The 24,926-nt window shown below is 39.6% G+C and overlaps 1 protein-coding gene across 4 annotated transcripts in view; it reads left to right on the forward strand.

Moving 5' to 3' along the window:
- Window positions 1–24,926, forward strand: part of DNAH11 (dynein axonemal heavy chain 11) — a 353,143-nt gene that overhangs the window by 303,167 nt on the left and 25,050 nt on the right. For all 4 annotated transcript variants that reach the window (XM_065938807.1, XM_065938805.1, XM_065938808.1 and 1 more), the window contains 7 exons: window positions 1,100–1,240; window positions 6,794–6,964; window positions 10,805–10,927; window positions 12,333–12,526; window positions 13,704–13,852; window positions 14,713–14,840; window positions 21,513–21,740. In XM_065938807.1, coding sequence (XP_065794879.1) covers window positions 1,100–1,240; window positions 6,794–6,964; window positions 10,805–10,927; window positions 12,333–12,526; window positions 13,704–13,852; window positions 14,713–14,840; window positions 21,513–21,740 — 1,134 coding nt within the window. The remainder of the gene's footprint in view (window positions 1–1,099; window positions 1,241–6,793; window positions 6,965–10,804; window positions 10,928–12,332; window positions 12,527–13,703; window positions 13,853–14,712; window positions 14,841–21,512; window positions 21,741–24,926) is intronic.

A 24,926-nucleotide genomic window follows, 5' to 3' on the forward strand; every position in this document is an offset into this window, starting at 1 on the left:
TTTTTAGATTCTTTTCCCATATAAGCCATCACAGAATATTGAGTACAGTTCCCTGTACTATGCAGTAGGTCCTTATTAGGTATCTGTTTTATTGAGAGTAGTATGTATATATTAATCCCAATCTCCCAAGTTATCCCTCCCTTCCACTTACCCCTGAGTAACCATTTGAAGTACATACCAATATGTGCCTCCTGCAAGTACACCATCAAAAAGCTAAATGAATTGTTAGACAGGACTGTTTACAGTTACCCTCTTAGACAAAGGTCTGGGTGTTCCAAACACAATGATTTAAATATTATCCTGTCAGAGGTCCTGCTTTGTGCAGTAATTTACACTACTGGTTTCTGCTCTACATTTTCTTCTGTCCTTTTATAGACAAGTATGATGAATTAAGTTTGTAAACAAAGATTGGACAAATATTGTACCTTATAAAGCTCTAGGACCAACAGCAGTCCTAGATAGAAGAAACTGTGTCTTGAATAAAAACGAATATGTTGGCTGGTGATGGTCTGTGTGTTTAATTACCTCTCTGAATGTACCCAGAGGCTAATAGGATACAAAGATAAACTAAATGGAAATATATGAGCATATGGATGATCTGGTGCAAAGTCAGAATTAGGCAGTCATGAGAGTCTTCCTATAAAGGCTTTTTAGTAAGCTTGGTTATTGGATATTTTATTGACCTTGGCTGCATTTGGATACCTTGTTGACTAATAAAGATATTGGCATTGAATTGACCCAGCAGATTTTTAAGAGCTATCCCTGAGAGGTGATACAGCTGGGTTATTAACCCTTGAAAAAGAGAGGGGAGGCAGGAAGGTGACATTACTCAGAATAAATTCTGTAGAACCAGAAACAATCAGGTTTATTTAATCTGTAACCATAACACAGCTGGAGTTACATCCATTTTCATTTAAAACTCAGTTTACAAAAAGATTATTTTAAAATATGAATGTTATGCTTTTAGAAAAGACCAAGCGTAGAGATGCCATACGTGTTACCTACTTCAGTACTACTGGTTTCTCATTTCAGATATGTCCCTCCCATCACGTAGAGACTATGAAGAGTAAGTTACTTATGTTGTTTGCTCCCAACATAGGTGATTGAAGCTAAAGAAAATGAAAGAAAAATCAACGAGGCCCGAGAATGTTACAGACCGGTGGCAGCAAGAGCCTCTCTTCTATATTTTGTGATTAATGACCTCAGAAAAATCAACCCCATCTATCAATTCTCTTTGAAGGTAATGATGAATATGCTAAGAAAAATTTAGACTTTAGAAGTTCAACTTGTTTCTGAAAGTTTAGAATTTTTTTTAAGCAGTGTAGTGCGTCCAGTAAGGAGTCTCAAGGATCTAGCTAGCAAAATAAAAACAAGGTGAAAGAAATCTTCACTTTCTCAGTAACTTTCATTTCTAATTTTCAATAGGGCTTTGAAATAATTAACTTATGTGACATCAAAGCACACTGTTTACATTCTTCAATAGGATCTTAAGGAGCTTAATATATATATTAAGCTCCTTAAGATTCTTTATACACACACACACACACACACACACACACGGAATTCTCCTGGAGGCCCCTTTCCTTTTTTTGTGAAAGTGTACATGTTATGAAAAAGATTTCCCATTTTATTTTGGTACAGAGGGGAAAAAAGTGGAAATAACTATTGATTAAACCAGTGTCTCATGCAAGGTACTTCCTTTCTTTGGTTCATTCTTACGCCTAAAACATCTCAATAAATATGTTATTTTCCCTATTTAAAAAAACTAATATGTTCAGATTTTAAATTGGCGAAGAATTCACATTTCATAATCTTAAGAGTCAGAATTTGAGCCCATGACTGATTCTGAACCCAGTGGTCTTTACTTTGTACCATTCTGCCTCTGGGCAGTATCCATTCATTCCATCTTTCAGTTTTTAAACAAATAGCTATTTGATCAGTCATAATGCCAGATGTTGTGCTGGTTGCTGAGTGTATTTGTACAGTTTGGAAAACACAGATAAGAGTGGAGATATATAGATTTGTGTGTGTACAAAAGTGATAAGTACAACGAGAGAGCACAGTAGAGATGGAGAGGCTGTTTTACTGAGGGCTCAGGGAAGACCTCTCAGAGGTTATATAGTGTTTGGAGAATATAACAGACATAGGAGACAGGGAAGAGTTTTCAAGATTCCAGGTGAGTGACTCTGTGCTCGCTTTGGCAGCACGTATACCAGGTGAGTGAATCTAAGTGGTTGGGGGGTAATGAGTGAGGAAGAAGGTGGTGAGACCTGAGTCCTGAGAGCTGGGAGTGTCTGGATCACATGAGGTCTATACTGAGGACTTTGGATTATAGTCTGTGGACAAAGAGAGGCCATTGAAAGGCTGTAGGCAGATGACTCATGTGATGGCAAAAGACTCAAACAGAAATGTATAGACTTACAATTTGAAGCTACAACAGTCAGCTCTGGGAGATGGATTGGATACTGGCAATAATAAAGAGAAAGGATCAAGAATAACTAGCAGATGTCTAGTAAGATGGAACAAGTAAAGAAATTCTGAGAAGCACAGGGGGCTTGGATTCCCTACAGTGTGAAAGGGGAAAATTAATACGGGTCCAGGCCTACCCAGACACTAAAAATAGACTATGGTATTACAAGGAAAGAAAGCTACAGAGCAGCCCCTATGAGAAACAGTGTTGAAAACTACTCAAAAAGAGATTGGCAAATTGCATCCAGCCACATATAAAAAGCATAATCTGTTATGCTCAATTGGAATTCATGCCAGGAGTGCAAGTTGGTTAAACATTAAAAATCACACAATGTAATTCTTCATATTAATAAAATAAAAAAGAAAAAGCCTATAATTTCAGTAGATGCAAAGAACTTGACAAATTAAAACATCTGGTTAAAAAAAATTTCTGAGCAAACTGGGATAAAATGGTCACTTTATCATACTCTGTGTGCTGAAGGGCATCTGTGAAGATTTTCAGCTAATGTTAATGTTGAAAAATTGAATGCTTTCCTCTAAGATCAAGAACAAAACAAGAATGTCTTCTCTTAACACTTCTATTCAATACTGCACTGGAGGTTATAGCCAGTGCAACAATACAAAAAAAAAAGAGAGAAGAAATGCTATCTTTTTTCCACAGATGACCTACTACCTTCACGAGAAGCTGCTAGAATTAAGAAGTGAGTTTTTAGCAAGATCACAGGATATGAAGTCAATATACAAAATTCATTATATTTCTATATATGAGGAATAAACATTTAGAAAATAAAATTAATAAATACTATTTACAGTAGATTCAAAAATTCTGAAACTCTTAGGATTAATTTTAACAAAACAGATACTACATCTGCATACTGAAGGCTATAAAATATTATTGAGAAAATTAAAGAAAGTTCAACTAAATGGAGAAAAAGACCATGTTTATGACTCAGAACAATCAGTATTATTAAGACTTTAGTTCTATCCAAATTAATCTATAGATTTAATTCAGTCTCAGTGAAAATCCCAGAAGGGCTTTTTTTTTTTTTTTGGTAGAAATTGGCTAACAGATTCTAAAATTTATGTAGAAATGCCAAGGATTTAAAAACAACTAATTTTGAAAAAGAAAAACAAATTTGGAAGACTTACAGTATATGATTTCAAGACTTACTACACTGATTGACCTAAATAAAAATACACTGATCAATGAAACAGAATAAAGAGTCCAGAAACAGACCCATAAATGTATGGTCAACTGATTCTTGGAAGTGAGTGTTAAGACAATTCACTGAGGAGAGAATCGTTTTTGCAACAAATGGTGCTGGGACAACTGGATATCCGCATGGAATAAAATGAACCTTAGCTACTACATCACTCCATATAAAATGAGTTCAAAATGAATAACCTAAGCTGTAAAATTTTCCAGAGGACAGTAGAAAGTCTTTGAGTTTTGGTTTAGGCAAAGATTTATCCTTAGAGTATAAGAGAAATAAAAATTTCTTAGAGTATAAGAGAAAAAAGTTAGCCACTTCAAAAGACATTAAGAAAATGAAAAACCAAGTCATAGACCAGTAAAGGTTATTTCCAATACATAAATTCCACAAAGAACTCACATCAGAATATACAACTCAATAGTTAACTCAATTTAAAAAATGGAGGAAAGGCTTGGACTTGTCTACTAAGATATATATTAGCCATAAGCACATTTTTAAGATGCTCAACAGTCATCAGAGAAATGCAGAGTAAAAGCAGAATGAGATATTACTGTGTGCCCAATAGAAAGGCTAAAGTTGTACAAGACTGTCACTAACGCAAGTGTTAGCACCGATGTGGTGCTATACCTCTCTCACTTTGCCAGTGGGGATGCAAAGTGCTAAAACTGTTTTGGAAAACAGTTTCGCAGTTTCTCATAAAGTTACAAAATGATCTAAACGTTTACTCTAGGTCTTTACCCAAAGGGAATGAAGTTGAAAACAAAGCACTAGACGTGCACATCTAAAATGAATCTGCCATGAGACAAATAGCTGAGCAGTGGGCAGGGATGGGGGTGGATAATGGTGGGAACGGACTGCAAAGAGGCTCCTGAGAACTTTTTAGGGTGACATGAATAGAAAGGTTCTACATTTTGATTGCAGTGACTGTTTACTGAAGCCTATACATTTATCACTACTCATTGAGCTTTTTATTTAATGGGTGCATTTTATTGTTTATAAATCAAAAAATGATTTTAAAATGTAAATAGCAAATAAGTACTTTGTGAATGCCTTCTTACCCATACTTCTGTCAGTCTTTGTAGGGTTTTACTTTCTCTCAAGTATATTAGTCCTTGTCCACCAGTCAAAAAAATTTGATATTTTTATGTCCATTTATAGATATATAGATTTGGATTATAGATGTATAGAGTTGGATATGTTTAGCTACATATTTAAATATCTATAGATATATGTAAAAATCTATACAGTCCCATTGCTACCAAGACATATGAGTTAAATATTGAGTGATTTTTAAAAGAATTAGATAATCAAAGGGGATCCCAAAAGTACATGGGTGGAATAACAAAAACAAAAAAATAACCTGTTAGAAATTGGGCAAAGGACTTGAAGAGACATTTCTCCAAAGGAGACATGACCAATAAGACATGACTGATGACCAATAAGCATTTGAAAAGATGTTCAACATCACTAATGTTTAGGAAAATGCAAATCAAAAATCACAATGAGATACCATTTCATATTTATTAGGATAGCTACAATATTTCAGAAAAAAAAAAAAAACAAGTGTTGGCATTGATCTGGAGAAATTGTAACCCTTGTGCACCATTGGAAGGGTTGTAAAACATTGCAGTTACTTTGGAAAACAATATGACAGTTGTTTTAAAAGTTGCCATGTGATTCAGCAATTCCACTTCTGAACATATACCCAAAAGAATTACAAGGTGGTCTCAAAGAGACATTTGTACACCCATGTTCATAGCATTGTTCATAATAGACCAAATGTCCATCACTGGATGAAAGCCAGCTTGAAACTCAACATTTAAAAAACTGAGATCATGGCAGCCGGTCCCATCACTTCATGGCAGATAGAAGCGAGAAAAGTGAACGGTGACAGATTTATTTTCTTGGGCTCCAAAATCACTGCAGACAGAGACTGCAGCCATGAAATTAAAAGATGCTTGCTTTTCAGAAAGAAAGCTATGACAAACCTAGACATCATATTAAAAAGCAGAGATATCACTTTGCTGACAGAAGTCAAAGCTATAGCTTTTCCAGGAATCATGTACAGATGTGAGAATTGGACCATAAAGAAGGCTGAGTGCTGAAGAACTGATGCTTTTAAATTGTGATTCTTAAGCATCCTTTGCACTTCAGTCCTGAATATTCATTCATTGCTGAAGCTGAAGCTCCAGTACTTTGGCCACCTGATGTGAAGAGCCAACTCATTGGAAAAGACCCTGATGCTGGGAAAGATTTGAAGGCAGGAGAAGGGGGCAGCAGAGGATGAGGTGATTAGATAGCATCACTGACTCAATGGACATAAATTTGAGCAAACTCCAGGAGATAGTGGAGAACAGAGGAGCCTGGCATACCATGGGGTCGCAGAGTCAGACAGGACTTAGTGACTGAACAACCACAGTAAATATGTACATACAGTGGAATATTATTTAGCCTTAAAAAGGAAGGAAATTCTGACATATGCTACAACATAGATAAACCTTGATGACTTTATACTGAGTGAAACAAGCTTGTCACAATAAGACAAATACTATATAATTCCACTATAGGAAGTACCTAGAGCAGTTAAACTTGTAGAAACAGAATGTAGAATAGTGGTTGTCAAGGAATAGGGAGTTATTGATATAATTAAATGAGTTTTTTAAGTGAGTTGTCTAACAGTGTTTCAGTTGTTCAAGAAGAAAACAGTTTGGAAATGGGTTGTACCACAGTGTGAATATACTTCATGCTACTTAAAACTAGTAAGATGGTAAATTTTACCCTTTGTGTATTTTACCAAAATTAAAAGTAAAAAAAAAAAAAAAATATATATATATATATATATTCAATTGCATGGGTAGAAGGACAAAGGACAGTGCAGTTCAATTGGTTAGGGAGAAAACGTGGGTAGATTTTATGAAATAATGTTAAAAATAATAGCAAACTTTCACTGAGGCCTTACCACATGCTAAGAGCTATTCTAGAGCTCAAAGCATCCTTGTAAAACCTGTCCTGTTCTCTCTCTCCATCCATAAACCATAGCCTCTGGGCTTGGGACTAGCTGGACATCTGCCACCAGTTGCCACCCCTTAACGGTGCCTTGAATTCCCCAGGCTTTCAACATGCTGTTCCACAGAGCCATCGAAAAGGCTGACAAGGTGGAGGACATCCCGGGGCGCATCTCTGCCCTGACCGAGAGCATCACCCACGCCGTCTTCCTCTACACCAGCCAGGCACTGTTTGAGAAGGACAAACTCACCTTCCTGTCCCAGATGGCTTTCCAGGTGAGGAAATCAGTCGCTGAAAAGCAGCCCCAGAACCCAAGTCTTGCATCTCTGTGTGTTAGGTACTTCACTGCTGCTTGGAAGCCCTTGGATAGTTTGAGTTTCCCAGAGGGAACTTGGGCATATGTCAGCCTTGTGAGTAGGTCAGCGTGCAGTGGCTTGGGTGGGTTTGCACTTGGGGCAACCACATCAGCTATTACTCTGTAAAACAGGTCCATGAGGCATTGGCCTCACCTTTCCAGGTCCTGTTCAGACCTCCCAGGTATTTATTCTCCTGGGGGGCTTCTTGGAGAGAATCTCAAGGTTAAAGTTCCAAATCTGAGTGGTCCTGGGAGGTTTTCAGAGCCCCATTAAAAAACAGTAAATGGGTGGAAAGAGCTCCAGGTTTCACACTCCAACCTTCAGTAAGACCTCTTTCTGATGTGGACTCTGCAAAAGATTTTGTTGAAGTAAAAGTACCCATGGTGAGAAAAAAACCATTGAGGACCTCATTCCTAGATGAAATAAACATATGTTCCTTTTATTAGTTTGTTTGCTGTATAACTTTTTCAGTCAATTCAAATCTTGATGAAAGATGTTTTATTTATTTTGTGTCTTCCCAAGTACTTTGCTCAAAGAAGGCATTTTTAAATACCTGCTGTTAATAGTGATAAACTATCACTTCTCTCAACATTCAGAAAACTAAGATCATGGCATCCGGTCCCATCACTCATGGCAAATAGATGGGGAAACAGTGCAAACAGTGGCTGACTTTATTTTGGGGGGGCTCCAAAATCACTGCAGATGGTGATTGCAGCCATAAAATTAAAAGGCACTTATTCCTTGGAAGGAAAGTTATGACCAACCTAGACAGCATATTAAAAAGCAGAAACATTACTTTGCCAACAAAGGTCCATCTAGTCAAGGCTATGGTTTTTCCAGTGGTCATGTATGGATGTGAGTGTTGGACTATAAAGAAAGCTGAGCACAGAAGAATTGATGCTTTTGAACTGTGGTATTGGAGAAGACTCTTGAGAGTCCCTTGGACTGCAAGGAGATCCAACCAGTCCATCCTAAAGGAGATCAGTCCTGGTTGTTCATTGGAGGGACTGATGCTGAAGCTGAAACTCCAATACTTTGGCCACCTGATGCAAAGAGCTGACTCATTTGGAAAGACCCTGATGCTGGGAAAGATTGAGGGCAGGAGGAGAAGGGGATGACAGAGGATGAAATGGTTGGATGGCATCACGGACTCAATGGACATGGGTTTGGGTGGGCTCCGGGAGTTGGTGATGGACAGGGAGGCCTGGTGTGCGGCGGTTCATGGGGTCGCAAAGAGTTGGACATGACTGAGCGACTGAACTGAACTGAACTGATCATTTCTCTTTCAATAGTTTCGGTGTGAATGGATTTCTTTGGGATAAAAAAGAATATATGGGTGGAATCATTTTATAATATATGTGATAAACAAGAGTAATGCATTACAAAATGGAATTTTTCTTTTTAATGTTCTCCCAGTTTTATCAAGATACAATAGACACATACATTGTATTAGTCCAGCATGTTCAACATAATGATCTTATGCATGTATATATTGTGAAATGATTACACTATAAGTTTAGTCAACAGCCTTCACCTCATATAGTTACATTTTTTCCTCATGATTAAAACTTTAAGATTTACTCTCTTTTTTTGTTGTTTAGTCCCTAAGTCATTTCTAACTCTTTTGTGACCCCATGGACTATAACCCACTAGGCTCCCCTGTCCATGGGATTTCTCAGGCAACAATACTGGAGTGGGTTGCCATTTCCTTCTCCAGGGGATCTTCCTGACCCAGGGATGGAACCTGTGTCTCCTGCATTGGCAGCGAATTCTTTACCACTGAGCCACCAGGGAAGCCTTACTCCTTAGCAACTTCTTAATACACAATAGAGTATTGTTACCTATGATCACCATGCTGTACATTACATCCCCAGTACTTGTTTATAACTGAAAGTTTAAACCTTTTCTTCACTTTCATCTGGAGAAGGAAATGGCAATCCACTCCAGTGTTCTTGCCTGGAGAATCCCAAAGACGGGGGCACCTGGCGGGCTGCCATCTATGGGGTTGCACAGAGTCGGACACGACTGAAGCGACTTAGCAGCAGCATCACTTTCATCCATTTTCCCACCCCCCACCATCTACCTCTGACAACCACCAAATTGTGCTCTGTTTTTTTGGATTCCACATGAAAGTGAGATTATACAATGTTTCTCTTACTCTGTGTGACTCTTTTCCTTAGCATAATGCCCCCAAGGTCCATCTGTCTTGTCACAAATGACAGGATTTCCTTCTTTTTATGACTGCGTAATATTCCATTGTATATATGTATGTGCATATATAAAAATCATATATACATACATACACACACACACACATACGTTTTCTTTATCCATTGATCCATAGATGGATGCTCAAGTTGTTTCTGTATGTTGGCTATTGTAAAAAAAAAAAGTGCTGTAATGAACATATATCTTTTTGAGATAGTGATTTCACTTCTTTTGGATGTATACCCAGAAGTGAAATTGCTGGATTCTGTGATAGTTCTAGTTTTAATTTTTGGGGGAACCTCCATATTCTTTTTCCATGTAGTTTTACCAATTTACATTCCCACCAACAGTGTTAAAGGGTTCCTGTCTCATATCCTCACCAGCATTTGTCATCTCTTGTCTGTTTGCTAATAGCCATCCTAACAGGTGTGAGGTGACATCTCATGTGGTTTTGATTTGAATTTTTCTGATGATTAGTGATGAGTGATGTTGAGCACTTTTTCATGTATCTGTCAGCCATTTGTATGCCTTCTTTGGTACAATCACTATTCATTTCCTCTGCCCATATTTTAATCATCCTGTCTGTAGGTTTTGCTGACATTTGTATGCTTACATGTATTGTTCATGAACAGGAATGGACCAGGGATAGTACCATATGCATACACACATGTGTGTACAGCTATTTAAAACTTCTTTTTAGAATATGTAGGTGAATTATCTATCTGAAATACTATTTACATAAATGCAAGCTTTATATATATATATATATGAGGAAAATTTTTTGTTTGATGAAATAAATCAAATTGGATTAAGAAAAATTATCCAATAAAATAATATTCTGATACATGTTACCACCTGTAATGCATTTTGAAAATATCTAGAATTTTTAAATAGCACAAACCTCAAACATTTTACCTGTTTAACTTTATAAGGTGTTATAGTTTTTATGTGGAAATTAGGAATATTTTATTTGGGTCCCTCCTAAATATTCTATGGACTTTTTATCAGTTCTGTAACCAACATGTCTAAAGTTCAGTTCATGATGTGTTTGTTCAGTTGTGTCTGTAAAACAATTTCCAGTTTTTTCTCAATATAATCTCATATCTAAGAAAAGTCTTATGTATCTCATAGTTTATTGAATGTAATTTCTATATCAGGACTAACTTACTGTACTAGTTTTACCTTTTGTTTGGTAATTTGGTCCTTTTTCATCTGAGGCTTTCTCAATTTGTGTAAAAAGTTTCAAGACAAGTTTGATCTAACAGCAGAAGGCTAAATATGAAAGCATATTTTAAATGTGCTGCTAGTAGGCACAGGTGTTAAAATCGAAATGAACCAGGTTTGGTAATTATTTGCTATTAGATTTTCAATCAAGATTTTGAGTTCATGAGCATAATCTAAGATCCCTTATTTGAAGCACAAACTGATATGTATCTATTGGAATTCTCAGAAGTCTTAGTTCTGCCTTGTCAACCATGTCTATTAAGCGGTGACTGCATCCTTGCTTTCGATGCGAACCGAATGACCCTTTCCTGTTTGTGTCCTCTCAAGATTTTGCTGAGAAAGAAAGAGATAGATCATCTTGAATTGGATTTCCTGCTTCGGTTCACAGTTGAACACACTTACCAGAGTCCTGTTGATTTCCTCACTCATCAGTCATGGAGTGCTATTAAGGTATGTTGGGAATATTGATTTTTCAAAAAGTTTCTAAATCTTACTTCAAATCTCAGTTCTCTAAAATGTAGTTTTTAAAAATATAGGTGATATACACCATTTTAGTTGTAGATACATGCTGTTTTAATTTTTTGAAGAACTTCCCATACTCTTTTCCATAGTGGCTACACCAATTTACACATCCACCAACTATATTCTAATTTCCCTTTTTTATTTGGAAGTAAAGGAACTTTTGATCTATTTATGGATGGGAAAGTTGTTAATAAATATGTACAACGTACAGGACCTTTGGTTAAAGTTGAGGAGTATAAGTGATCTTTTTTTCAGTTGACCTGAATCTAGTTTCTTCATTTGGTTTTTCTTTTTTATAGTATTTCTGTACTTTTTCAAAATTTTTTGTTAATTTATACAGTATAGTCACGTATTATCATTGTAAAATGTTTAAGCAGCACAACCCTAATTGTAAATCCTTATTCCACGTTTCTGTCAGAAGATCCTATTATTAAAAGTTTATTCTCTGACTCTGGAATTCCTCAGAGATGCTCATCACATGCTAAGCCTCACCATACTCTTTTTTCCCTAAGACAGGAGTATTTCTCTGTATTGAAAATAACTATGTTTTTCCTTAGTTTTTTAGTATGTTTAGATTTTATTTTTTAAATAGAATTTTTAATTAGATTATTACTCTAGAATTATAAGCTCAAGTTCAATTGTGTTTCAGGGTCTCAGCAGAAAACAAATGGCAAATTCAAAGTATGATTCTTAAAAAGTTTAACAAAGAGTATATTTTCATAGTATGAGAGGACAAATGAGGGGATCAGCCAGGGATGGGGAGGGAAAAGGTTAGTAAAACTACTGAGAAAGGAAGTTATGGGCGAGAGCCAACCTATGGGAACTCTGGCATTCCGTAAAGAAATGGAGCCACCACTAAACAACATCCCAGGAAAGTACTGGGGAAGAGGTACCTTCGCCTCCTTTCACTAACCCTCCAGGCTCTTGCCAGTGCTTCCTGTTGATCAGACCCAACCAGGCAGAAAACCAGGAAGCTTTGTTCAAGTCATCCTTCGCGATCACCCTCTTTGGAGGGCAGGAAGGGTCCTGAGTAAATCTGAAGAGGCAGTGAAGACTCTCCAGCACCACTCACCTGCACAGGATCCATCATAGTCACACATCTTGTTTTTTTGTTTTGTTTCAGGCCCTTCTTTCTTTCTTATTCTTTAACTTTTAGTTTATTTTATAGATGAGTAACGGTGTTGTGGTTTTTTAGGTATGAAGCAGATAATCAACAAGGACCTGCTGTCTAGCTCAGGGAGCTCACCTCCACATCCACAGGTCTTTGTCTCAAACTCTAGGCTGTTATACACTAGCTGCTATATTAGTCACCTCTGCTCCCGTTTTATCACAGGCGGTCGCCCTCATGGAAGAGTTTCGAGGCCTCGACCGAGATGTGGAAGGATCTGCCAAGCAGTGGAGGAAGTGGGCAGAATCCGAGTGTCCAGAAAAGGAAAGGTTACCGCAAGAATGGAAGAAGAGAAGTTTAATACAGAAGCTGATTATTTTGAGAGCAGTGCGCCCTGACAGAATGACATATGCTCTCAGGTGGGGGCAGTTAGCTCTTACAGAAATTAACCTAGAGGAAATTTTGTCTTAAAGACTAGAAGTATCCGGTGGAGACTCAGTGGTGGAGACATTATGGTTCATGTTAATGAAAAGTGATTCTGCCAACATTTTTATATTATAATCACTGCTGTTACTAAGATTTGCTAAACACTGAACAGCATGCTAGTCTGTCAGCGGACTGAGCGTATTCTTCCTGAAAACCTTAATTCTGAAATCAGTAGGAGAAACAGGAAACTGATGGAAATAGTCTAGGAAGAGCGCTGGCAGAGTTCAGAGGCCAGGAACTTGCATTATCCTAGTGTGATTCTCATTGTCTTCCACTTAGTGGCGGCACTTTGGCTCTGAAGATTTTGCACATCAAACAAAAAATGAATTCCTTTCATGGATTCACTTACAGTTCTATAACTCTGCAGCCAGAGCAATTTAAAAGCAGAACCCTTGTCTGAATCTTGGTTTGAGGGTCCTTTTTCTTTGCCCTTTTGGCTTCTCAGTGGTAATATGCCGCTTAGTTCTAATTTGAATTCACCAGCCAGAGAGTTCTCAAGTTCCTTCCCTATGGAGCTGCTTTTTCTTCGGTCGTATTCACTTGCCGCAGGTTTTTTCCTTTGCTTTGTCTTTTCAGCCAATTTTCCCTTTGCAGAAGCCTCTGTCGCACCCTACTTTACAAGTTAATTCTGCTTAGTAGTACTTACTTTCTGCTAAATCTGATGCTGCTGGCAAATAATCCCTGCTTAATTGAGCTTCCCTGTGTTAGAAACACCCCAAAAAGCATTTGTATATTCATGAGAAGCCCAACAGGCTGGAAAATTGCACGGCGGCAAATCTAATGAACTGTTTGTAAGTAATGGGGGGTCTGGCAGGGGGTTTGGGGGGACACAAAGCCACATGCAGGCAGCTGATGATATTCAGGAGGGTCTCGGTAGCCCCCCAAAAAGAATGTAGGCTTCTGATTTTCATCTCTTCTAAAGCAGTGAGAGATTTCACCGACTCAACTGCATAGATCTAGTCAGATTCATACTGCCGTTATTACAAGACATCATATGTTCTAAACAAGGTTAGCTTCCTTCCTGTGTCTGCAGTTTAAGCTGATTCAAGTTGTGACACTTTTCAAGGTCAAAAACACCGATCCTGTCTTTGGCATCATTTTTTTTTACAGGAATTTCGTGGAGGAAAAACTGGGTGCCAAGTATGTAGAGAGGACCAGATTGGACTTGGTTAAAGCATTTGAGGAGAGCAGCCCCGCCACCCCCATGTTCTTCATCCTCTCTCCAGGAGTAGATGCCCTCAAAGACCTGGAGATATTGGGTGAGTGGCCAGGAGGTGGCCATCCAGCCCTGACTTTCACCCAGCGCCAACCCAACCTTCTTTTTCAGCTCACAGTTATCTTAGTTGTTTTTCTTTTTTTTTTCCCCTTTCTCATCTGTTGGAGATTGAATCTATGGAAAATGTAAGGTTAATAACACTGTAGTCAGAAGAAATGTTTAAATGGAGCATTCCTCTGGTTGGCATAATGCAAGTTTCTTTTGTACAATTTTCTGCCTTTTGACTAGATGAGGGCCAGAGGGCAATTTTCTCCATGCTCTTGTAATCTTGTGCCCCCTGTGACTAAATAATGGTCATTAGAGCAAGTCTATTCGATTGTGCTAGGCACAGCCGCTTTGTGCTGTCGATGACTATTCCCCACGGCCTGCACGGAGAGCTCCGGGTTAATAGAGCTGTGACCTGACTCTGCCGGATTCCAGCACGGCCTCGCAAGGTGAGAGGCTCCTGCGTTTTACCGAACAAGCTGATCCGGTCAAAAAAATGATGTGATCCCTACCACATGTTGCTCCTTTTTATGAGGGCAATGTTTTGCTACTCCTGCAAGAGTTTATAAAGCTTAATAACAATGCTTGCCACCTATCAAAATGTCAAAAGCTTTATTATGATAAAACCAGAGGAGCTAATTTCCACAGGCTTTGCTAATGCTTGCGAGGAGGCTGCCATTGACACTGAAAGCTTAAAATGATGCTTGTTGAAACAATAAAGGTTTAGTTTGGATTCTTTGGGAAAGTGACCCAGGAGGTAACAGCGGTTACCAGATGGACGTCAGATAACAGAACACCAGACCTTTCTCACCTCTCCTTGGTTCACTCTTCCTCTTGCTGTGTCCTGCCCTCCCGCAGGCAAGAGACTGGGGTTTACAATCGACTTGGGAAAATTCCACAACGTGTCTTTAGGACAAGGGCAGGAGACGGTGGCAGAAACGGCCCTGGAGAAGGCTTCCAGAGAAGGACACTGGGTCATACTCCAAGTGAGTGTCACGTTTTCAGGGGCCACACGGGGACTGAGCGCGGATGGGCGGTGCAGAGCCCCCCTGCCCCGTGGGGAGGAGCCTTTCACAAACACGTTGTGATCTGCAGAGCCCTGGGGGCACTCGCAGCAGCAGTGACACCTCCAAGATGACACGGCGCTCAGCCGAAAAGAATAGATACCATATTTTGAAGGATTTCCTAACCATTGTGGTTTAAATTTTTTTTTTTTTAGTTATTTATTCATGACTGCAGTGGGTCTTCGCTGCTGCATGGGGCTTTCTCTAATTGTGGTGAGCGGGGCCTGCTCTCTAGTTGTGGTGGCTTCTCTGGTTACGGAGAATGGGCTCTAGGTGCACGGGCTTAGTTGCCCTGCAGCATATGAAGTCCTCCCGAACCTGAAATCAAATCCATGTCCCCTATATCGGCAGGCAGATTCTTATCCACTACACCACCAGGGAAATCCTAAAATTTAAAATACTAGAGGGACCCCATTATTCTCTTTATGTACATATATCTGAAACACCCCATAGGGCTTGAGGACAGACAAACAGAGTACCAACAGTGTGGTCATGACATCTGTCATTTGCATATGGCTTTAAAGTTGACAGAGCACTCTTGCATATCTCATGATCTCCCATGACTCTGACTCTGCCCCTAGCTTATTGTGTAGCATTCTCTTTGTAAATTAAAGAGTGAGGATTAGTCCCTTTATCCTTTCTAGGGCTTCTATATATGGGTCTGTGGGTCTACCACTCAGAGCTCTCTGGAGTGGTTTCCGTGACTCAGGATTCTGGTGTCAACTGAAAAAAAAAACAAAAACAAAAACACACACACAAAGGAGGTATGAGTTCAGTTTTATTTGGGGACCTCACTGAGGACTATAGCCCGGGAGACAGACTCTCAGCTCTGAGGAACTACATCAGACAGGTAGTGGGGAGAGGCCAGTGTGTATGCGATCTTGGCAACCAAGCCCACGTCTCAGTAGAAGGTTGCTGCCAGTCACAAGGAGCAGATATCTCTGCTAATGATTTTAGTGATTTTCTAGGTATAAAAGGATACAAGAAATAGATTCAAAAGTTTTTCTCCTGAAAATATCTAACTATGAAGGTCTGTTCTACCAGATTTTCCCAGAGTATAGAGTGCCTTGTTCCTGACCTCCACCCTGAACACCTCGCAGGGTGTGTTGAATGCCAGCAATTGCAGTGGCTGATGATGTCATCCTTATAGAAAGAGGTGGCAAGCAGCATTTTTTAGTTTGCACCAACAAGAACCTAGGAACCCATGGAGGCCAGGCCAGCTCCAGGCGGCACCTAGGGGCCAAGCAGACTCCTTATACAGCGGGGCACGCCAGCTATCTTGGGAGGTCTGGAAATAGCTTTTTGATTTGGAGCACAAAGGTTCTCTTTTATATGCCAGACTCTGTACTAGGCAATTCATTCCTGGGATACAGTATCTCTAATCATCACAGCAAAGCTGCAAGGGTAGGTATGCCCATCCCATTGTAAAGATAAGAAAATTGAGCCTCCGAGTAGTCTGGAGAGCCTCAGGGCCACCCAGTGGGAAAAGGACAGAGTCTGTTTGGCAGCGGACGATGAGTTTTCAGCTAGCCCACACTGCCACCTCATGCAGTCAGGATGCTGGCCTTCCCTAATGTCTCCAGTGTCCAGAGCTGATGAAGTTTGCATTTATGCTTAAAATAAAATTGGATTCACAAAGATGCTGCCCATTATCCAAACAGAATATCACTTTCTGCGAGAGTAAAACCTACTGCTTAAACCATGAGCCTTCAGTGTGGGGACTTGGGATGACGTGTCCCCTTCTGAGCCTCACAGAGTCAAATGTCTGACAGTGGCGGGTTCGTCTTTCTAAAACTAGCAGTTGTTGCTTGAACAATTGTGTGGACCCTGGGATCTTCCCACAGAAGAAAGAGTTCTTTGCAGATTCTCACATCCAGAGGCTCAGACTGGCATGGAGCTAGGAAGGGATGCAGCTACCTCATGAAAAGACAGTACTCAGAGTAAAATGTTTCTGTCAGTTTTATGTCTGTGCTGAGCTACCAGTTGTCCCCTTCCACCCAAAAAAGTGCAAGTAGTAAGTTTTCCCATTTAAAAAAAAAGCCTTGAAAGACCTTACTTTGTGAAGGGTCTCCTTTTGGATATCTATTCTAGACTTTTGTTCTTAGTGATAAGCCAGAAACTTAGAATGTAACTTTTTTTGCAATTTTTTTTGCCACACTCTGGCAGTTTCCAAAGATTTGTAGTATCCCTTTGGCAGTTAAAAGAAGAGCAGGACTTTGCAGCATGACAAGACCAGCATAATCAGAACTTGTTATATTATTTGTATTTTACATTCAATTTTGTTGGCATGGGCAAAGGATATGTATGCACATGTTAATCAGTTCTTATCCAGACTCCACCATAGCCAATTACTATGACCAGAAATAGCGTCCCTCAGGATATTTAGCTAGCTAGGGTTTTGTCAGAAAACCCACACTCCACAGAAAACTGTAACTAAGGTAGCAGGCTGGCGCTATCTTTATCTTATGCACACCAGATGATTTGTGAATTAAAATAATGGAATTAAAAAACACTTTTCATGGGCAAAGTGGGTTGTTTTCAAGATATGTATTGACTAAAAATGTCGCACAAACACTGCTGCTCTTGGACAAATGGCCACAGATATCTAGCTAGTCTCAAAGCTGGTATCCTCAAATGTGGTCCCCAGGCTGAATTCCAAAGTGTGGCTGTATACAGCAATGGTGCACTTGGAGATTTTTCTGTTCCCTGACTCCAAAGTAACCACCTAGGGATATTTTTACATTTGTTTCACATAAACTTTCCAAGCAAGGCATTGTCATAGTCCTTGAGGTAGAGAATCAGAACACATTCGAGCATGCAAAACAGATTTTGTTACAGATTTTGCTCCTGCTTATTTGTATGAGTGCACAGTTAGACGTGAGAAGCACTCTCCTTACCATCTAGTAGCAAGTAGGGGAGGAAACTTAGAGAGCCCTTACCTACTGTAGAAGTTTTCTAGGGTTGCCATACCAGAGTATCACGGATTGGATCATTTGAGCAACAAAAGTATAATTCCTTATTGTTCTGGGGGCTGGAAGTCTGAGATGAAGGTGTCAGCAGAGTTGACTTTATCTGAAGTCTTTCCCCTTGGCTTATAGATGGTAATATTCTCCCTGTTTCCTGACATGGTCTTCCTTCTATGTGTGTGTGTCTCTCTGTCTCCTAATCTCTTCTTCTTACAAGGACGCCGGTCACACTGGACGAAGGTCTACTTCAGTCTGCTCTGCTTGCTGCGCTTAGTCACTCAGTCGTGTCTGTCTGCTTGCAAACCCATGGACTGTAGCCCGCCAGGCTCCTCTGTCCCTGGGGATTCCCCAGGCAAGAATACTGCAGTGGGTTGCCATGCCCTCCTCTTTAATGGCTGCATTTAGCCTTAATTACCTCTTTTAAGAACCTATTCCAAATATAGCTGCATTTTGAGGAGCTGAGGGCTCAGTTCAGTTCAGTCGCTCAGTCATGTCCGACTCTTTGTGACCCCATGAACTGCAGTACGCCGGGCCTCCCTGTCCATCACCAACTCCCGGAGCCCACCCAAATTCATGTCCATCGAGTCAGTGATGCCATCCAGCCATCTCATCCTCTGTCGTCCCCTTCTCCTCCTGCCCCCAAACCCTCCCAGCGTCAGGGACTTTTCCAATGAGTCAGCACTTCATGTCAGGTGGCCAAAGTATTGGAGTTTCAGCTTCAACAACAGTCCTTCCAATGAACACCCAGGGCTGATCTCCTTTAGGATGGACTGGTTGGATCTCCTTGCAGTCCAAGGGACTCTCAAGAGTCTTCTCCAACACCACAGTTCAAAAGCGTCAATTTTACAGTGCTCAGCTTTCTTTACCATCCAACTCTCACATCCATACATGACCACTGGAAAAACCATAGCCTTGACCAGATGGACCTTTGTTGACAAAGTAATATCTCTGCTTTTTAATATGCTGTCTAGGTTGGTCATAAATTTCCTTCCAAGGAGTAAGTGTCTTTCAATTTCATGGCTGCAGTCACCATCTGCAGTGATTTTGGAGCCCCCAAAAATGAAGTCTGCTACTGTTTCCACTGTTTCCCCATATATTTCCCATGAAGTGATGGGACTGGATGCTCTGATCTTTGTTTTCTGAATGTTAAGCTTTAAGCCAACTTTTTCTCTCTCCTCTTTCATCAAGAGGCTCTTTAGTTCTTCTTAGCTTTCTGCCATAAGGGTGGTGTCATCTGCATATCTGGGGTTATTGATATTTCTCCCAGCAATCTTGATTCCAGCTTGTGCTTCATCCAGCCCAGAGTTTCTCATGATGTACTCTGCATATAAGTTAAATGAGCAGTGACAATATACAGCCTTGACATACTCCTTTTCCTATTTGGAACCAGTCTGTTGTTCCATGTCCAGTTCTAACTGTTGCTTCCTTAACTGCATATAAGTTTCTCGAGAGGCAGGTCAGGTGGTCTGGTATTCCCATCTCTTTCAGAATTTTCCACAGTTTATTGTGATCCACACAGTAGTCAATAAAGCAGAAATGGATGTTTTTCTGGAACTCTCTTGCTTTCTTGCTGAGGGTTAGGACTCAACATATGGACTTGGAGGGATATGATTCAGGCCTTGACACCTTCCAATGTTCAGTATTCTCCCAGGGGAGAAAAATCTAATAATGTCAACCACTGGATTGGTGTAGGTCTTTTTACAACAAAACTGTTCAGAAGAAAGATATATACATTACTGTTCGTGTTACCAAATCCAGATTTGGCCACTTGCTGCTCCGAAAGCCAATACTGGAGAGGCAAGTGCTGGTAGGCAAGTGCTATTCCTTAACTTCTGGGGAGAAGGCAGACTCAGCTCCCAGAACCAACTCTGAAGGTTCGGCTCAGCGATGAAAGGTTTTAAAGGAAAAGGTAAAAAGTAATCTCAGTTCATCATTGAGGTAGGAGGGTCAGATCTATTGCCATCCCCCTTTGTGAACTTCCCTCATAGCTCAGTTGGTAAAGAATCTGCCTGCAATGCGGGAGACCCAGGTTCAATTTCTGGGTCAGGAAGATCCCCTGGAGAAGGAAATGTCAACCCACTTCAGTATTCTTGCCTGGAGAATCCCATGGACAGAGGAGCCTGACAGGCTACAGTCCATGGGGTAGCAAGAGTTGGACACCACTTAGCTACTGAACCACCACCACTGCATGCAGGCTTGTTAGCACCTTGTGATCATTCTTCAGATGCTGTTGTTCACACAGTCTGCTCACCTGATTACTAAAGGGGAGGATGGGGAAAAGATCTAGTCATCTGTTAAGTACTTACTCTCCATTTCTGCTCCTTTGATCTCAGGGAAGAATCAACACGTTAGGTAAGGCATTGTGTGATCAAAAGATTTGGGAGGTGCGCTAGGACCAGAGATGAGTAGAACATGGGGGCACCCAGGTCAAGGTTAGCTACGATATACCTTTGCTAATGTGACAAGACAGGAGGGTATCCTGCAGAGAGCCGCTTCCTGCAACAGAGCTGCCTGCAAAACAGCTGCCTACATTCCCTCCCCTGTTTGCCTTCATTCTATTTCTTTAGCCATTATAGATTTTTTTTTAATTTTTTTATTAGTTGGAGGCTAATTACTTCACAACATTTCAGTGGGTTTTGTCATACATTGACATGAATCAGTCATGGAGTTACATGTATTCCCCATCCCGATCCCCCCTCCCACCTCCCTCTCCACCCAATTCCTCTGGGTCTTCCCAGCGCACCAGGCCCGAGCACTTGTCTCATGCATCCCATCTGGGCTGGTGATCTGTTTCACTATAGATAATATACATGCTGTCCCTTAGCCATTATAATCTTAAATGTGTTTCTTTGTTGGAAATAATGATGTATTCCTGGGGATGATGTTTTCAGTCACTATAGCAAGGACTTCTCCGAAACCAGAGATCATGTGAGGTATCTTTATACATCTCTCATAGCACCAACTACCAAGCCGAAATGGTGGGTGTTTAGAATGGGAGAAGCCTATTTGTAAATTGTAAAACTAAAAATCAAAGAGTGATGGTGGTGACATTTGTTTCCTACCCGATTTCTGACAGCCCTGGGGTTTAAATTAAATAATGTTAGGGATACACAACGCATCTTAACAAAGAGTGATTGCTTGCTTTATCAGCCAGTCTTTCATCTCGCATATTCATGTTAGAGTTCATACACCAATGAGCAGGAGTTGGAGTAGAAGAGATTTCCATCAGTAACAATGAAGTAGCTGATCAGGTGCATTTCCGGCTCTTAGTTCTTATACTTGATCAAACTAACCCAGATTAGTCTCAGTTATTGAGTTTGAACTGTACCAAAGAAAGGTATCAAGACCTCCATCTCAGAAGTGATTGGTGGGTATTGGAAATAAGTGTGTGTGTTGGAAGGAGATTTTGGTTTACAAAGACAACCTGTAGTGATTTGGAGCACTTAATGTGTTCAGGGCTCAATTCTGTTGTGGTCTTTTCTTCCCCCTAACATGATAATAAAGAAAACTTTAAATAATGGTTCTCTATGTTTTCAAGACATTTCTATAAAGGAAAATGTTGTAATCTTGTAATTTAAGTAACATACTTCAGTATTCCACAGCAATCATAAACCATGCTCTTTTTCAGAATGTCCATTTGGTAGCCAAGTGGCTGAGAACCTTGGAGAAACTGCTTGAAAGATTCAGCCAGGGAAGCCACCGAGATTACAGGGTTTTCATGAGTGCTGAGTCGGCACCTACACCCAGCGAGCATGTCATCCCTCAGGGGCTCCTGGAAAATTCCATCAAGATCACTAACGAGCCCCCCACAGGAATGCTGGCCAATTTACATGCTGCTCTCTACAACTTTGATCAGGTAAAAAAGCAGAAGCCCAAAGCCAGGGTCTTCTCACAAGACTGTGAGACCTAAAACCACAGCCTTATATATAAAGAGAATGAACAGCCATGTGCCTTTTTGAGAAACTTGCTTATTGAAGACAAACATGGCAGGCTAGTATTTCTAACCACAGAAAGAGGAAAATCCATTGCTCTTATTGATGTTATTGAGAAGGATGATGACATGGTGAGAGTTTTGGTATACTGTTTAATATTTTTAGGTATGATTTTGATATCAGTAAATTTAAAGCCCTTATTTTTAGATTATATCCATACTACCTTCAAATTGACATTTTCACCTCCTTTCAAAATAAAATTCATACCTTTATAAATTAATGATAGTTCTATTACCATTAGTCTCTTTGTTCAGATGACCATATCTGTCTCTGCTATAATCAAGTCCGTCAGTTTCCTTGTTGCTATTTCTGTGAGCTCCCATTCCTTCCTCTAATTTCTTGGAAATCCTCAGTAAAAAACATTCTTATTAGGAGAAGTAGAATAAGCCCTAAAGAGAAAACACATATAATTTGGTGATACATATTCAGCCTCCTGTTAGAAACATTATTATACTCTGAAAATATGTCTACATGCTTATTAACTTTTTATCTAGTACCCTCTGGACCAATACCCAACTGAACATTATAAAGGCATTAAAATAATTGGTTACCTAAGAATATAGTTTTGAAGAATACAGTTAATTGCCTAATTCAATAATTGAGTAGTTTGTAGCCTGTTTACATGATGGGCTGTATAAACAAAAGGCACTCAAATTTTTGTTGAATCTGTTACATATTTGAATTATCCTTTTGTGTGAACTAAGGCAGGCCTATGTCTTATTATCCCTTGACTTGTCACAATTCCTGCCATTTATGACATTCCTGAGCTTTTCCCCAAAGAGACAAATGAGTAGTTTGACGTATTCAAATAGGATTTATCCAACTCCCCAGAACAGCTGTCTTTGTTTGTAAAAGTAAGCAGTTCATGAACAAATAGGCTGCAGCCCAGTTGTCCTTCAGCTTTTTTTTTTTTTTTGGTAAACACCACTCTGATAATCAGGTAAAACTACAGACACTCTCCCCAGGGAAATGTACATTGTTGCATACAGTCACAGATCCCCAGAGCCTGTGCCTGAATTCCTTCCCCAGTGAGAACAGCATGTTCTAGTTTATGAAAGTATCAGTTCTTTTGACTGCTCCTTGAAAAACCACTTATATTAACTGAAGATTGCATTTATTGGAGAGACTCTTAAGAACTTTAAGGGACAATATTTCTTATCTAGTGGAAGGGCTCCTCTGAAATATTAAGACTAAATATAGTCATAAGTGGTGAAAGCAAAGATAATCAATGTGTTTCACTAAATAAACTTTGCATCAAATCTAGCCAAAACCACCCAAATCAATATTCTAAAGAAAATCTAAAAATTAAAAAAAAAGGTTTTCATGAAATGCTGAATTGTCATTATGTTAGGGAAAAAATGTAGTTATTATTCAGATTATATATTTAAAGGGTAGTAGTCTGTGCTCCCTGGCTATCTGTGTATAGATTCCTGGCATTGTTTATCAGTTAGAATTATGGCTGGCTATTTATGAAGGAAGTACAAAGCAACAGTGGCTTAAACAAGGTTATAAAAGGTACTTCTATCACGTGAGAGTTCGGGAGCCAGGTCATTCAGAGCTCCTCTGTGTCACCACAGAGCTGTCATCAGCCCAGTGTGCTTACCATGTTTCTAGGATGGGCTTGCCTTGGTCCCTAGGATGGGCTTGCCTTGGTCCCAGGTGGCGGTGAGAGCGGCAACTCCCTTATCTGTGTTCCAGAAAGTAGGATGAAGGAAGGAACAGAGAAGATGATGAAGGGAACATGTTTGTTTCTTTGTAAAGCTACATTCTTCAAGTTAGTACACACTACTTCTTTCAACTCATGGGTTAAACTTACTCACATTGCATTACCTAGCTGCAAGAGAGGCTGTCCCAGACAGCTAAAAGTCAGCATGAAGGCACTTTAGGGCTGGCAGCTAGCCGTGTCCATCATGGACACCTCCTCTCCCAAGCGTACCATCCCGGATGTTGTGTGTTGCAGCTGTTATCCTATCTGCTAAAGCTTGTGACAAAGGATGCTAACTGCCTTCTACCTTGGTTCCCCTTTGGGTGAGCTGAATGAGTCCTAGTGACTTCTGTTGCCTGGGTGTCCTTAGATGAGAAAAGCTCTCAAGGAATCTAGACACATTAACTGTTCTGTTTGGGTCGTTTTGTTTTACATGCTTTGATTTTCTTTTTCTTTTTTTTTATGCTTTGATTTTCAAATCAAATATAATCTGTATTCTTAATCTTCTCCCCAAATCAGAATGTATCCTCAAATCTTGACATGGGTACTCATAGTGAACAAAGTTCATTTAGTATTGGTCCTTTACTACCTTGAACATTCTAGAATATGTAAATATAATCACTAAGTGACGAGTATTTACATGTATAAATGTAAAGAATCATATCTTTAGGATGCTGCCTACCTCCCCCTCTTCCAGCTTAATGGCATTGCCTCTTGGAGAAGATGTCATAAATACTTGAGCTCCTTTCATCCCCAGATAACCAGATTTTTGAAGTAAAAATGTAAATTTCTTTTTCTGTTAAGATTTGCAGTAGAAACAAATAATTGGTAATTGTGCATATTAAATTGATGTCTGTGTGCATGCAACATAGTTAGGTGTGAGTGCCTATTGTCTCTTTACAATGTCATTTGTATATTTCCTGATATGAACACTTGATCACTTGTCCTGGAATGTGGAATGTTAGGTAGACTTATACATTTTTCTTGAAAAGCCCAATTCATATTTTCTCCTAACATCATTTATGTTATTAGAGCATAGTGAAATGGGCATTGACTTGTGATTTTCTTTAGCATTGAGGCTAAAACTAGGTTATATGCAGTATAGATAGAAATAAGGTACTGATTGTATTACTTTGGGTTTTCTGGGGACTATATGTAATTCATGGAGGAGTTAAGTGTGTAGTTAGATATTTCTTAAGTAAAATTTTGTCACTTCTATTTAGTCTCCAAGAAATTTCTTACTTTTAAAAGCAATAAATTTTTATATCCTTCAACATTGAAAATGTTAGTTGCTCAGTCATATCCAACCCTTTGCAACCCCAAGGACTGTAGCCTGCCAGGGTGC

Source organism: Muntiacus reevesi, chromosome 6, assembly GCF_963930625.1.
Source record: "Muntiacus reevesi chromosome 6, mMunRee1.1, whole genome shotgun sequence".
Taxonomy (NCBI): Eukaryota; Metazoa; Chordata; class Mammalia; order Artiodactyla; family Cervidae; genus Muntiacus; species Muntiacus reevesi.